The 13,216-nt window shown below is 43.6% G+C and overlaps 1 protein-coding gene across 4 annotated transcripts in view; it reads right to left on the reverse strand.

The window, feature by feature from the left end:
* ttc3 (tetratricopeptide repeat domain 3) overlaps positions 1-13,216 on the reverse strand; it is a 102,679-nt gene that overhangs the window by 20,763 nt on the left and 68,700 nt on the right. For all 4 annotated transcript variants that reach the window (XM_086007189.1, XM_086007187.1, XM_086007188.1 and 1 more), the window contains 4 exons: positions 12,119-12,175; positions 7,060-7,142; positions 3,491-3,643; positions 294-1,269 (listed from right to left, as the gene is read on the reverse strand). In XM_086007189.1, the coding sequence (XP_085863315.1) occupies positions 294-1,269; positions 3,491-3,643; positions 7,060-7,142; positions 12,119-12,175 (1,269 nt within the window). The remainder of the gene's footprint in view (positions 1-293; positions 1,270-3,490; positions 3,644-7,059; positions 7,143-12,118; positions 12,176-13,216) is intronic.

Below are 13,216 nucleotides of genomic sequence, written 5' to 3' on the forward strand. Positions count from 1 at the left end.
TTAATGCAATACAATTAAACTTTTAACAAAATAAACTCTCTGCTTAAAGGTTAGGCTTCCTGTCTGAGCCATCATCCTGCTACTTCTGAATCTCTAGTATAGACATGGGATGTTTCTTTCCTCACTCCTCTTTTCTCTCTTAATGAAGACTGACTTATGGTTCAATGAATAAGTAGGACCATTGTTATTTAAGCTGACATGTCAGTCATCTTTGCCACCACCCCCCCCTCTAGTTGAACCAGAACAACCAGTTACAATAGCCATACTTAAACTCTACAAGTAATCCTCCTTACCTGTACCGCAATGGTCCTTAATAATGGACTTCGTTTATTCTCGCACTTTTTGTTACTTGTATTATCGGACTCCTCGTTGCTCATCTTTTTTGATGCACCATTAGCGCCTTTGGGCTTAAAATTGCTGTGAGGCGTCTCTTCAAGTGAGCCTATTCCTGTTGTATTCGCACTAGTAGATTGAAGCCTCATATGTTCCATTTCATTTGTCATGGGGTTACATCCATCATTGGGATTGAGAGAATGAAACTGATAATTATAATTAGTAATAGGTAGATTTGATTGGTCTATGGAAAAATCAGGGATTACTTTTTCTACGTCAGAGTGCATAGGACAGGATGATAGACCACTAGAGAATATCGGATCCAGAGCAAAAACTGAAGAAGACTGAGAGGCAGAAGCAACCGCACTTAAGTAATGATCTGTCATTGGACAACTAGTCTTCAAATTATGATCCAATAAGCTGATGTCTGAGCTATGAATCTCTGGTCTTACATCAGAATATGGATTAATATTCATATACACGTTATCTGTTGAAATATTATTTCCTACTTCAGTATCATAATGCAAATTCTGATTATGATTTTGTGTTTCACTTAGTGAACTTGCACTTGACGGACATGATAAAGATGATTGATGAAAAGACACTGGTGTAAATTCTTTAGCAGTGGGGTTGAGATGAGCCACTGGTCGTAAGCTTTCATTAGAAACTTCATCCGAGTTGGTCTCAGCTGCTTCGGTGCCTCCGGTTGCCGCTTTCTCATTTACAGCCAAGTTCTTCAATTGTACTGCGTGTTTCATCAGTCCTATCAGGTTATTAATCACCACAAATCGCAGTGATTCCATAAGGAATGATTTCAAACCACCTGCATTTCGCACCAGCTCTTGAGCCTCTGGGGGGAAGTTTTCAAACTCGCTGACTAATCTTGGGTCATCAATTTCCATTGGACCATGCTCGTTCAGAATTTGGGCGAAGTAACTAGGAGAAACGAGGGTGGGGAGGGAGAAAAACAAGACATCATAGTAATGTTATACCTGAAGCATTAATGGTACACTACACACCTGCACTGCAACAGTGACAAAAGCTGAAAATGCTGGAACTGCAAAACAGGTCAATTGGAAAAATGTAGGTTAATATTTCAGGTGGGACTCCATCAGAACCCAGTCCCAACTAAAACATTAACCTACTTCTCTTTTTCAGGTATCAGCTGATTTATTGCACACTTCCAGTACTTTGTTTTGTTTTAGATTTCCAGCATTTTAGGTTTTCTTTCCCCCATTTGTGCACTACTACAATGTAGATACATTTCAGAACATATCCTGTGTTGTTCTCAAATGGAGACCCACAGGATGTAATCTAATGAGTAAACTTTATAACTTACAACAGTATAAGCATATTCTGTTTAGACCATACATTAAGAATGTACGGTGGCATAGTGGTTAGCACTGTTGCCTCACAGCGCCAGGGACCTGGGTTCAAATCCAGCCTCGGGCGACTGTGTGTGGAGTTTGCACATTCTCCGTGTCTGCGTGGGTTTCCTCCGGGTGCTCCGGTTTCCTCCCACAGTCCAAAGATGTGCAGGTTAGGTTGATTTGGCTATGATAAATTGACCCTTAGTGTTAGGGGATTAAATACGTGGGGTTACGGGGATAGGGTGGGATATGTGTCGGTGCAGGCTCGATGGGCCGAAATGGCCTCTATCTGCACTGCAGAGTCTGTGATTCTGTGAATGAACTGAGCAAGGAGGGCTAGATGGTGCAGTGCGTTAACTCAATGAATGTCCTTTTGTCTCCAGTCTGAATTATATCGGTGATCTAGGTGATATTGGAGTGTCACAGTGGCTACTGAATGAGAATTATTTGCTGCTCATTTCAAACGTTAGTAACTTAGGTTAGATGCCAAATGCTGCAACTGATGTGCAATTTGCAGAATTTGAATTACTGTGATAAAAAGAAACCAGTCCTGTATACTTTTTATTTTTTAGGCCCGCTCGCCGGAAGTCATAGAAATTTACGGCACAGAAGGAGGCCATTCAGCCCATCGTGTATTCGCCGGCTGAAAAAGAGCTATCCAGCCTAATCCCAATTTCCAGCTCTCCTATTTTTATTCGTTTATGGGATGTGGGCGTCGCTGGCAAGGCCAGCATTCACTGCCCATCCCCAATTACCCTCGAGAAGGTGGTGGTGAGTCTTATATGTTTGTTTAAAAAAAAATTGAAAACCCCCCAAAATATATCCCAACGGCATAATCGCTGATGTTAACATTGTGCCCATTTACAAAGTGATGCTCCACGTTGAAAGTGTATAACGCATATTGTTAAAAAGCACAGTAAAGCAAGATAATGTCATAGTTATCAAGATATGCTAAAAAAATCATAGTTATCAAGATAGGCTAAAAGAGTTGGGACTCTACACTTTAGAAAAGCGTAGACTTAGAGGTGAGCTGATTGAGGTTTATACAATAATGAAGGGAATAGATTGTGTTCCAGTTGAGATTTTGTTTCAATTAAATAGGTTAGGCAGGACCAGCGGTCACAAATTTAAGTTGTGTAAGGCCGGATCTCGGTTAGATGTCAGGAGGTGGTTCTTTTCCCGGAGAATAGTGGACCTCAGGAACAGGCTGCCGTCTCGTGCGGTGGACGCTGATTCACTGAATTCCTTCAAGCGAGAGCTGGACCTGTTTCTGGCTGGGGTGGAGATCACCTCTTACAGAAGGTAGGTGCTGCAGGGAATTATCAGGGCCAGAGTGATCTCCTGGACTAGTTTTGATCGTCTAGATGGATCGGAGAGGAATTTCCCAGAATTTTCACCCCCAAATTGGCCTGGGGTTTTTTTTTGCCTCTTCCAGGTGATCACATGGTTTCAGGTGGAGTGTATACATTGTGATGCACAAGGTATCACAATTGTGTGGGACAGGCTCGACGGACCAGAGGGTCTTTACCTGTCCATCATTGTTCGTATGAATGCAACAATGATGCAGACTGCGGCTTTCGTATGAACATAATGAACCCAAATACTTTATTCAAAAATATACAACCAGCACATGTTAAAATGCCCCCAAAGCTGGTAATGGTTAACTTACAATATGAATTCAGTGCATATTAATCATTTTTAAGTCACTCAACATTGGCGAACGCGATGCTATTTCTGCCATTTCACATATTGCCTTCATCCAGGAAGTAATTGAAAAGTATACTTACTCATATAGACTTTCATGTGTTGGGTCTGGGTTATTGTCCAAGACCCGCTGGTAATGATTGCCGTCTGGAATAGCATAAATATTTTCAAACTCCTCCAACTGATTGCGAAGATATTCTGGTACCGTAAAAGGAACTGTGGCGTTCATTTGCACACTATTGGAGAGAATCACCAGCACAGATTAGTATATCATTGGGATATCAGTAGTGAAATATTCATAGTGGATTCACTCCCTGCAACCTTAATTTCTGCAAAATGTAATGGGGAAATTTCTATATTATATCCACCTGAAGTATATCAGTTGATTTTGCCCTACTAACCTTGTGTCATCTGGAAGCAATATTTTGAGCTAAACAACTATGGTGAAGTAATGCTGGTACAAGCAATCTTAGCTGATGAATTAAGAACACAGTACCGAACACACTGCAATTTCAGAGGCACCTCAGAAAAATATAGCATCTATTTCACTGGTGCTAGTTTTTGCCCCTTGTTTTCCTTCTACAATTAGTTTTCTCCGTTCCAGCTGTATTGGAACCAGGTGTTCTGAATCCTAATGGCATCAGGGGTCACTAATCTTCTAATCCCCATTGTTTTGTTGGCCCTTGTTGTCCGTGGATTTCATAACTGAAGCTCACTGATCTCAGTACAGAAGGTCGTGGGTTCAATTCCCACTCCAGACTGGAGCACAAAAATCCAGGCCGACACTCCAGTGCGGTACTGAGGGAGCGCTGCACTGTCGGAGAGGACGCCTTTCGGAAGGCTGTTAAACCCCGTCTGCGCTCTCAGGTGGACGTAAAAGATCCCAAGGCACTATTTCGAAGAGGAGCAGGGGAGTTTTCTCCCCAGTGTCCAGGCCAATCTTCATCACTCAACCAACATTACTAAAACAGATTATCTGATCATCATCACATTGCTGTTTGTGGGAGCTTGCTGTGCGCAAATTGGCTGCCGCGTTTCCTACATTACAACAGCGACTACACTTCAACCAAAGGTACTTCAATGGCTGTAAAGCGCTTTGGGGCGTCCGGTGGTTGCGAAAGGCGCTATATAAATGCAAGCCTTTCTAAAGTATGTGGAGCACATTAGGCTATTTTTAAACAGTTTAAAATGTTCATTTTTAAAAAAAGAATAAAAAGCCACCAATTTACCACTTTCTTTTAAATATTTACTGAAACAGAGATCTCTCCACACCATTGACAAACTTGCTGCAGAATCTACATTCTAATGCTATAGAAACTGGTCTGGAGGTGCCACAGAATTCTACGGGGCCCCGATAAAGCACAGCACACTGGAATATTGACAAAACATGGTAGCGTATTGTATTACAGGAGATTTCTCCAGTTGCGTGTTGGTACCAAAATGCTAAATAAGCCTAGTCACAACAAAGCACTTATTTACAGCAAGCAAAACAAATTTCATCTTTTGGAAAAAAAATCTCCAATGGCATCACAAGTGAGGTCACTGAATCAGAGCCACACAGACCAGGCAAGTTCCTAGTTCAGTCACTGGTCAGGAGTTGGCTGATCTAAGCTGTGGTGTGGAGATGCCGGTGTTGGACTGGGGTGGACAAATGTAAGAAGTCACACAACACCAGGTTATAGTCCAACAGTTTTATTTGAAATCACAAGCTTTCGGAGCAGCTTTCAAATAAAACTGTTGGACTATAACCTGGTGTTGTGTGACTTCTTACATTGATCTAAGCTGGGGCAAGTTACTTATGCTACAATTGGCTCCAGAGCCACTGGATTAGGGAAGGACAAATCAGTCCCCACTGCTAATTTCTACCCAGGTTGCTCAGATGTGGGTAACCAGTTGAGATTAAACTGCCAACTCATTCTCAAGGTTCACGCATGAGTAACACTCACTTGTATGAGGTACTAGATGGCACTCGTGGAACCTTAACCAGTAGATGGGGCAAGGAAAAAAACTGATCCTGCATCATGAAGGTTTAATTATGATCCGACAAAAGTAGTCCAGCTTATGCTTAGGAATGTCAGTGAAAGAGTGCGTTAGGAATAGGTTAGCAATCCTAATGCAAATTTACATACTGCGGAAGTTCATAAATTTGTTATCACAAAACTATCAATTAATTTATGTACTTAAAATGAATTATGTTACTTTGGCAGGAAATTAATAAAGACATTATTTAATGGAACCAATATAATTTTCATATAAAGTAACAGAAAATCTAGCTACAGGTACACTATCCCTTATCCGAAAGCCTCGGGACCAGCTGAGTTTTGGTTTTCGGAATTTTTCGGATTTCAGAAGGTATTATTATAAGACTGGGAAATTTGCATTTAATATAAATTTTAAAAGTTCAGGCTACCTCTTGCGACTGTTCCGTGTCTCATTCCCCTTCCTGCTTCTCTGGAAAGCCGGATATCGGCTGACTCCTACTAAGCTGGCCCGCAAATCAGGTCGGGTGGGGGGGGGGGGGGGGGGGGGGGTGGGGGGAGAAAAGAATATCGGACGGGCCGCAGGTCAGGTCAGGGGAGAAAAGAATATCGGACGGGCCGCTGCAGCTATCGGGCCGGCCGCTGTATTGTTGGGTTCACTCTCCCGGTACCTCCTTCACACTGCCCGGCTCGGCCTGCAATCTCCTACCCAGGAGGGAACTCTGTGACCCTCTGCCCTGCTCAGCGTAAGTCGTGCGCCACTCTGGTCATGTCGTGCGCACGACTTACGCTGAACAAAAAAACTTTCGGTTTTTAGAGGTTTTCGGAAGTTCGGATAAAGGATAGTCTACCTGTATTGCTGAAAGACCATAGGTTCAAAAAATCTGAAAACTATCAACTGGCCAGTTCATTGACTGGCCATCTTTCAGATAGGGAATGAACCACTCTGCTCATGGCATCTGGTGGTCACTGCTCATTTGCGATCATCATAAAATGTGTACAAGTTGTTTCCCTAATTTAAAAGAAACCAAAACTATTACTTGTATCTTGTTGTCAGGGAGATCCAGATATATCTCACTTAATACCATCCAACTTAAACAATCAAACTTATTTTTACTTCAGTTTTCTTTGACTAAAGAAAGCCTAGTGATTCCATGGATTAACAAGATGACAGTTCTTTTAAAATAAAATGTTGCTCCTGGATCTTGGCTTCAAGTGAGGTCACAAATGTGATAACACCATCACCTTCATTAAAAAAAAGCTGTCTAAATAACCCTACATCTACATATTCATAAAATAAACATAAATGAGTCAAGATCAGAAAAAGAGAGAAATACATGTTAATGATTTCCATCCCTCCTAGCCCTGCGGTGCAGCGCCTCACCGACTACCCCATCTTATTGGAGTAGATCAGCTCCTTATTTTTTCCTTTAATTCCATTTAAAAGAGATGCAGGAATTTTTTTGGATAGATGTTGTTCTCACATTTTCATTCACAGCGTCGATCGGTGACACTGATCTTGAGGCACAACATGCCTAGGTGAAGCCCATCAGTGCTGGTTACCAAACCTCTGGTGACAGCCAAGAGAAGAAATATGCTCCTTACATCAGCTATGGCTCTTACCTGCAGGCATGTTACTTTAATGCACGAAAAGGAAGTGTGGGAATACTTACAGGATGCCATCGTCTGAGAATATTTCATCATCTTCCTCTTCACGGGTTCCAGATCCAACCATCCCAGACAGAAGGAGAAAAGGCTGGGAAGCAAAATCAAAGAAAAGGATTCAGTACTTCCATAAAGACAAGCATGAATAAAAACTCAAGATTAAAAACTGCACAGACTTGAAAGACACAGCAAGTTCCATTATGGCACAAGGTTTATTGGTTCTAGCTGGGTGGAATAGTTTTGGTTTTTAGTCCTTTTCATATTATTCTTAAAGAATCTCTGCTGTGATTTTTTTCCCCTCATTGAATAAAAAGTATAAGGCACTGTCACATTCTATAACTTCTCTTTCTCGTATGTAATAAAAGCAAATTCATTTGAAAAATTTAACAACAAAAAAGCTGACAGTCTAAAACACTACTACACTACAAAACCAGAGACTTGAGCACAAAAATCTAGGCTGACGCTCCAGTGCAGCGCTGAGGGAGTGCTGCACTGTCGGAGGTGCCGTCTTTCGGATGAGACATTAAACAGAGGCCCCGCCTGCTCGCTCAGGTGGACGTAAAAGATCTACTGCACTATGTCGAAGAAGAGCAGGGGAGTTACCCCAGTGTCCTGGCCAATATTTATCCCTCGATCAACATAAAAAACCCAGATTATCTGGTCATTATCACATTGCTGTTTGCGGGAGCTTGCTGTGCGCAAATTGGCTGCCGCGTTTCCTACATAGAAACACAGAAGATAGGAGCAGGAGTAGGCCATTCGGCCCCTCGAGCCTGCTCCGCCATTCAATGCGCTCATGGCTGATCATCCAAATTCAGTAGCCTGTCGCTACTTTCTCCCCATACCCCTTGATCCCTTTAGCCTTAAGAAATATATCTAACTCCTTCTTGAATATATTTAATGAATTGGCCTCAACTGCCTTGTATGGTAAAGAATTCCACAGGTTCGCCACTCTCTGGGTGAAGAAATTCCTCCTCATTTCTGTCCTAAATGGCCTACCCTTTATCCTTAGACTGTGTCCCCTGGTTCTGGACTCCCCAACCATCGGGAACATCCTTCCTGCATCTAGTCTGTCCAGTCCTGTCAGAATTTTATAAGTTTCAATGAGATCACCTCTCATTCTTCTAAACTCCAGCAAGTACAAGCCCAATCGACCCAGTCTCTCCTCATACGTCATTCCTGCCATCCCAGGTATCAGCCTGGTGAATCTTCGCTGAACTCCTTCCATGGCAAGAACATCCTTCCTCAGATAAGGCGACCAAAACTGCACACAATACTCCAGGTGTGGTCTCACCAAGGCCCCGTACAACTGCAGCAAGACATCCTTGTTCCTGTACTCAAACCCTCTCGTTACGAAGACCAACATACCATTTGCTTTCTTAACCGCCTGCTGCACCTGCATGCTTACCTTCAGCGACTGGTGCACAAGGACACCCAGGTCTCATTGCAATTCCCCTTCTCCCAATCTATTGCCATTTAGATAATAATCTGCCTTGTTTTTGCCACTAAAGTGGATAACCTCACATTTATCCACGTTATATTGCATCTGCCATGTTTCTGCCCAATCACCCAACATGTCCAAATCATCCTGGAGTTTCTCGACATCCTCCTCACAGCACACATGCCCACCCAGCTTTGTGTCAGCTGCAAATTTGGAGATATTACATCTAGTTCCCTTGTCCAGATCATTTATATATATTGTGAATAGCTGGGGTCCAAGGACCGATCCCTGCGGTACCCCACTAGTCACTGCCTGCCATTCAGAAAAAGACCCGTTTATTCCAACTCTTTGCTTTCTGTCCGCCAACCAGTTCTCTATCCAAGTCAATACCTTGCCCCCAATCCCATGTGCCTTAACTTTCCACGCTAATCTCTTATGCGGGACCTTATCGAAGGCCTTCTGAAAGTCTTTACAACAGTGACTGCACTTCAAAAAGTACTTTGTTGGCTGTAAAGTGCTTTGGTCATGAAAAGCACTGTATAAATGTAATCTTTCTTTACTTTTATAATGTTAACATTACGTTAACAATGGTCTTTTTGATATCCAACAGCAAGTGAAGCCACAACTTTGTCTGGGTGGTTTTAAATGTAAACAGCATATGAACTACCTCATGCCTTTCAAAGAACCTATAATTTGATTAACTTGGAATTACAAGGCTACCTTCTGCAATTGTCAACACAGATCCCAAGGGCGCACTTATCTGCCAGATGCCACACTGTTACGGATGAAAGGCAATCTTAAAAAATGCTAGCCAGTCAGTCAGTCACTTAAGAAAATACCTTAGACGGAGGAGTCAATGTGTAACTCCTAATTGATCTGCATTATTAAAAAAAAAGCTAATTTGACCTCAACAATGTAGAATAATGGCACCATGTGAACGAGGGGTCACAGTCTCAGGATACGGGGTAGGACATTTAGGACTGAGATGAGGAGAAATTTCTTCACTCAGAGGATGGTGAACCTGTAGAATTCTCTACCACAGAAGGCGGGAGGCCAAGTCACTGAATATATTTAAGAAGGAGATAGATAGATTTCTAGACACAAAAGGTGTCAAGGGGTATGGGGAAGAGAGTGGGAATATGGTATCGAGATAGAGGATCAGCCATGATCATATTGAATGGCGGAGCAGGCTCAAAGGGTCAAATGGCCTACTCCTATTTTTCTATCTATGTTTCTATGTAACCTAAAAGGGACACAAATTTTTGTACATTACACAGTATAACACACTTGTGCTCATCAAACAATATATCCGCTGGCTTATGGCAAGCAGTGCTTTGGGAAATCTGCAATATTTAAACTATACATAGCTCTATTGAGGATTTGATCGGCGTCGACCCTTGTCCCTCGAACCTACAAATTCCACTCCCAGATATTTATCCAATTCTTTTTTGAAGGAGACGACGACGTAGCATCTTTTGCTGGAAGCCCTTTCTGATTCTATACCAACCTCTATAGTCTTACTTGAAGCTCGTTCATTTTGAACCCATGTCCTGCACTTTTGGCTTACAATCCAAATCAAATAGTATAGCAATATCATCGATGCCTTTCAGCATTTTATAGACTTGGATCATCACAGTACAGGAAACTTTGGTTTATCTGGAGGTTATATGTCCGGAATACTCGATCTAACGGCAAAAATCAGGAGTCATTTTCTATAAGTTTTTTTTATTTCTCGTTGCTCCCCCCCCCCCCCCCCCAAAAGTCAGGCACTGCGAGGTCTGTAGCTATAGCAACAGCTTCAGCTAGAGATGCTTGCAGCTGCAGCGGACTGTTTTGAAGCTGTTGCTAAGCAACAGGGTTTGTTGATTCACACGGAGCTTTCCAGTTCCGTATGTTTCAACATTAACGCTGGTATGTCCGGCACTTTTGATGGTACGGCACCAGCTCGGTCCAGTCAGTGCCGGATATCAGAAAGTTTCCTGTATTTGCTTTGTTGATCACAGCTTCACATTGACTGGGAATTTTCTGGCAACGGTCAATTCTACTATTTAGGTCCTTTTTCAGTTTTGTTAATGCACACCCCTTCAAATGGATACACATTTACATTAATCTTATATTTAGCTATGTCAAAATCTATCTGCTGTCCCATAGACCATCTGTTCTTGCACTAATTATTGTTACTTCGGACAGGTTAGAAATACCTATGATTTCTTCTTCTTCGGCAGTCCCTCGGAACCGAGGATGACTTGCTTCCACATTAAAAATGAGTTCTCAGGTGACTGATGAGTCCAATGCGGGACCTACAGCCTCTGTCACAGGTGGGGCAGACGGTGGTTGAAGGGGCGGGTGGGTGGGGTGCTTGGGTTGACGTGCGCTCCTTGCGCTGCCTGCGCTTGCTCCCGGCGAAGAGACTCGAGGTGTTGGGCGCCTTCCCGGATGCTTCTTCTCCACTTTGTGCGGTCTTGGGCCAGGGATTCCCAGGTGTCGGTGGGGATGTTGCACTTTTTCCAAGGAGGCTTTGAGGGTGTCCTTGAAGCGTTTCCTCTGCCCACCTGGGGCTCTCTTGCCGTGCCAGAGCTCAGAGTAGAGCGCTTGTTTTGGGAGTCTCGTATGATTTAGACTGCTGTGATCAATGCATTTCAGTTGCAAGAAACAACTGCTTTGACGTTTGTGTGCAAAAGACTGGCTAACCTATACAAGATGTTAAGTTTCTACAACATATTCTTCAGCTGCGAAGGTGTCCGCATAGTAATTAGTAAAGAGTAATTAATAAAGGAGCAAATTGTGCTATGGTGCACACCAACAATGGCACGGTACTCAGCCATACAAACCAGAATGTCCCATGTTGGATCCCTGGTCTTTGCAGAGTTGGTTATCTCAGTCGAGAGAGTTGGTGAGATTCTACAAATGGTTTCAGTATGGTGGGGAAGGGGGTTGGAAATCAGTCAGGGCTGCCTCATATAATTGCTATCCAGTAACCCTGCTGGAAAGTGCACCTACGTGGATACAAGGGGATGGGAGGGGAAATCAGGTTCGACGGCGATGCCCTCCATATCAAACAGCCTGCCAACGTTCATTGATAAAAAATGTCAAATAGAACAAGGTGCCAAAGGGATGTCAGTGCTTGCGGCAGCAAGAGCTAGTGCCTTCAAGAGAGGAGGGGGCCAAAATTGAATTTTTAAAAAGTAAAAACATGTTTACACACAGAAAACGCAATATGGGCAGATTATTACAGCGACAGCATATTAACACCTTGTAAAACAATAAGGTAAGGGCCGCTAGGCTACTATATAGGGAAATTACTAAACTACTGCCATAACTCTACTTTGGGAGGCATGAATGCAGAGGAGAGGCAATCCCCACAGGCGGAGAGGGAGACAAATCAGAGACACACTCCAGCCTTCACTCCGCTGTTTCCCAGTAGGCAGTTTCAGAACGAATTGGTGGGAGCATCAGGCCAGAGTGACTGCCCATCTCCACAACTGAGAATAATTGTGTGATAACCCAATAAATTGCAGGGAAGATTTCTCAAAAGAAAGCAGGGGAGTCTTCGTCATACTCACAATGTTGCTATTAAAACAGACCAGTGAAAATTACATGGCCATTAGTTATCAATATGTACTAACCTTGGAATCCTTTGGTTTCTTTTTTCTGTTTCTAATTTTACTTTTAAGGCCAATATTCTGCAGGAAAATCAGAAAAATCATCAGCTGAATTGAAACCAAGAATGTTCATCTCTCAAGGAGCATATACATTTCTCACGGTACCTTATAATGAATTGTTTACTTGGGGTCCAAATAGACAGTTTATTTTGTTTTGGTATAAAATACCTTCTTGAATAAGGGTTTGAAACACCAGTAGACTCTATGGCCTAGAAATTCAGTTGTTAGCGCCAGCCGCTAGCACCTTAGGAGGAGAAGTGGGGCGCTAAGCGGCTCATGCACGGGCGTTGCACGATCTGCACCTCTCGCGAACTTCACAAGATTTAGCGGCGGCGCCAAACCGCAGCGCCCGCTCAGCTGCTCGCGCAGATCCTGACGTCATTTCATGGTGCAACGCCCTTGGTGCGCCCTGAACCGGAACTTCAGTGGCGCCGCCCTTCTTTGCGCCTGGCGCCCCCAGCGACTGGTAGAGGGGAACGGTTCCCAGTCACTGCGGGGCGCGCTAATTAAAGGGGACTCCTCCTGCATTATAAGTGGCAGCCATTTTGTGCCAATCCTTCTGTGTGAGAGACGGATATTTGGAGAGAGACAAAGGCAGAGAGCTTTCTGCTTTGACTCAGCGCTCGCACAGGTACTTCTGGCTTCAGGCCAGAGCTTTGCACTTGGATTTAACTTTCAGTGCCATAGCCTTGAGTCGCCACATATAATGGGGGCTGCAATGGGTGGAAACGTTGGCTTTCTGCATTGCATTCAAAGGGATCAGAGACGCCGTGAGAGTGTGCCAGTCATGGCCAGATGGAGAAGGGCCAACAGGCGTCGGCACAGGAGGCCTTACCCACCCAGGGTATACTGCCAGCAGTTCTCATATCTGAACATGTCTGAGGAGCAGTGCGTTTGGAGGCTGTGATTCAGAAGGGAGGTGGTCACTGAGATCTGCCACCTGCTTCGCAGAGATCTGCAGCCACAGCTGAGGAGCAGGACGTCTCTGTCGGTGGCAGTGAAGGTGACGGTGACTCTCAACTTCTATGCCACCGGCTCCTTCCAATCCGCTACTGGGGACAT

Source organism: Somniosus microcephalus, chromosome 14 (assembly GCF_052327205.1).
Source record: "Somniosus microcephalus isolate GS21.2 chromosome 14, FLI_Smic_1.0, whole genome shotgun sequence".
NCBI lineage: Eukaryota > Metazoa > Chordata > Chondrichthyes > Squaliformes > Somniosidae > Somniosus > Somniosus microcephalus.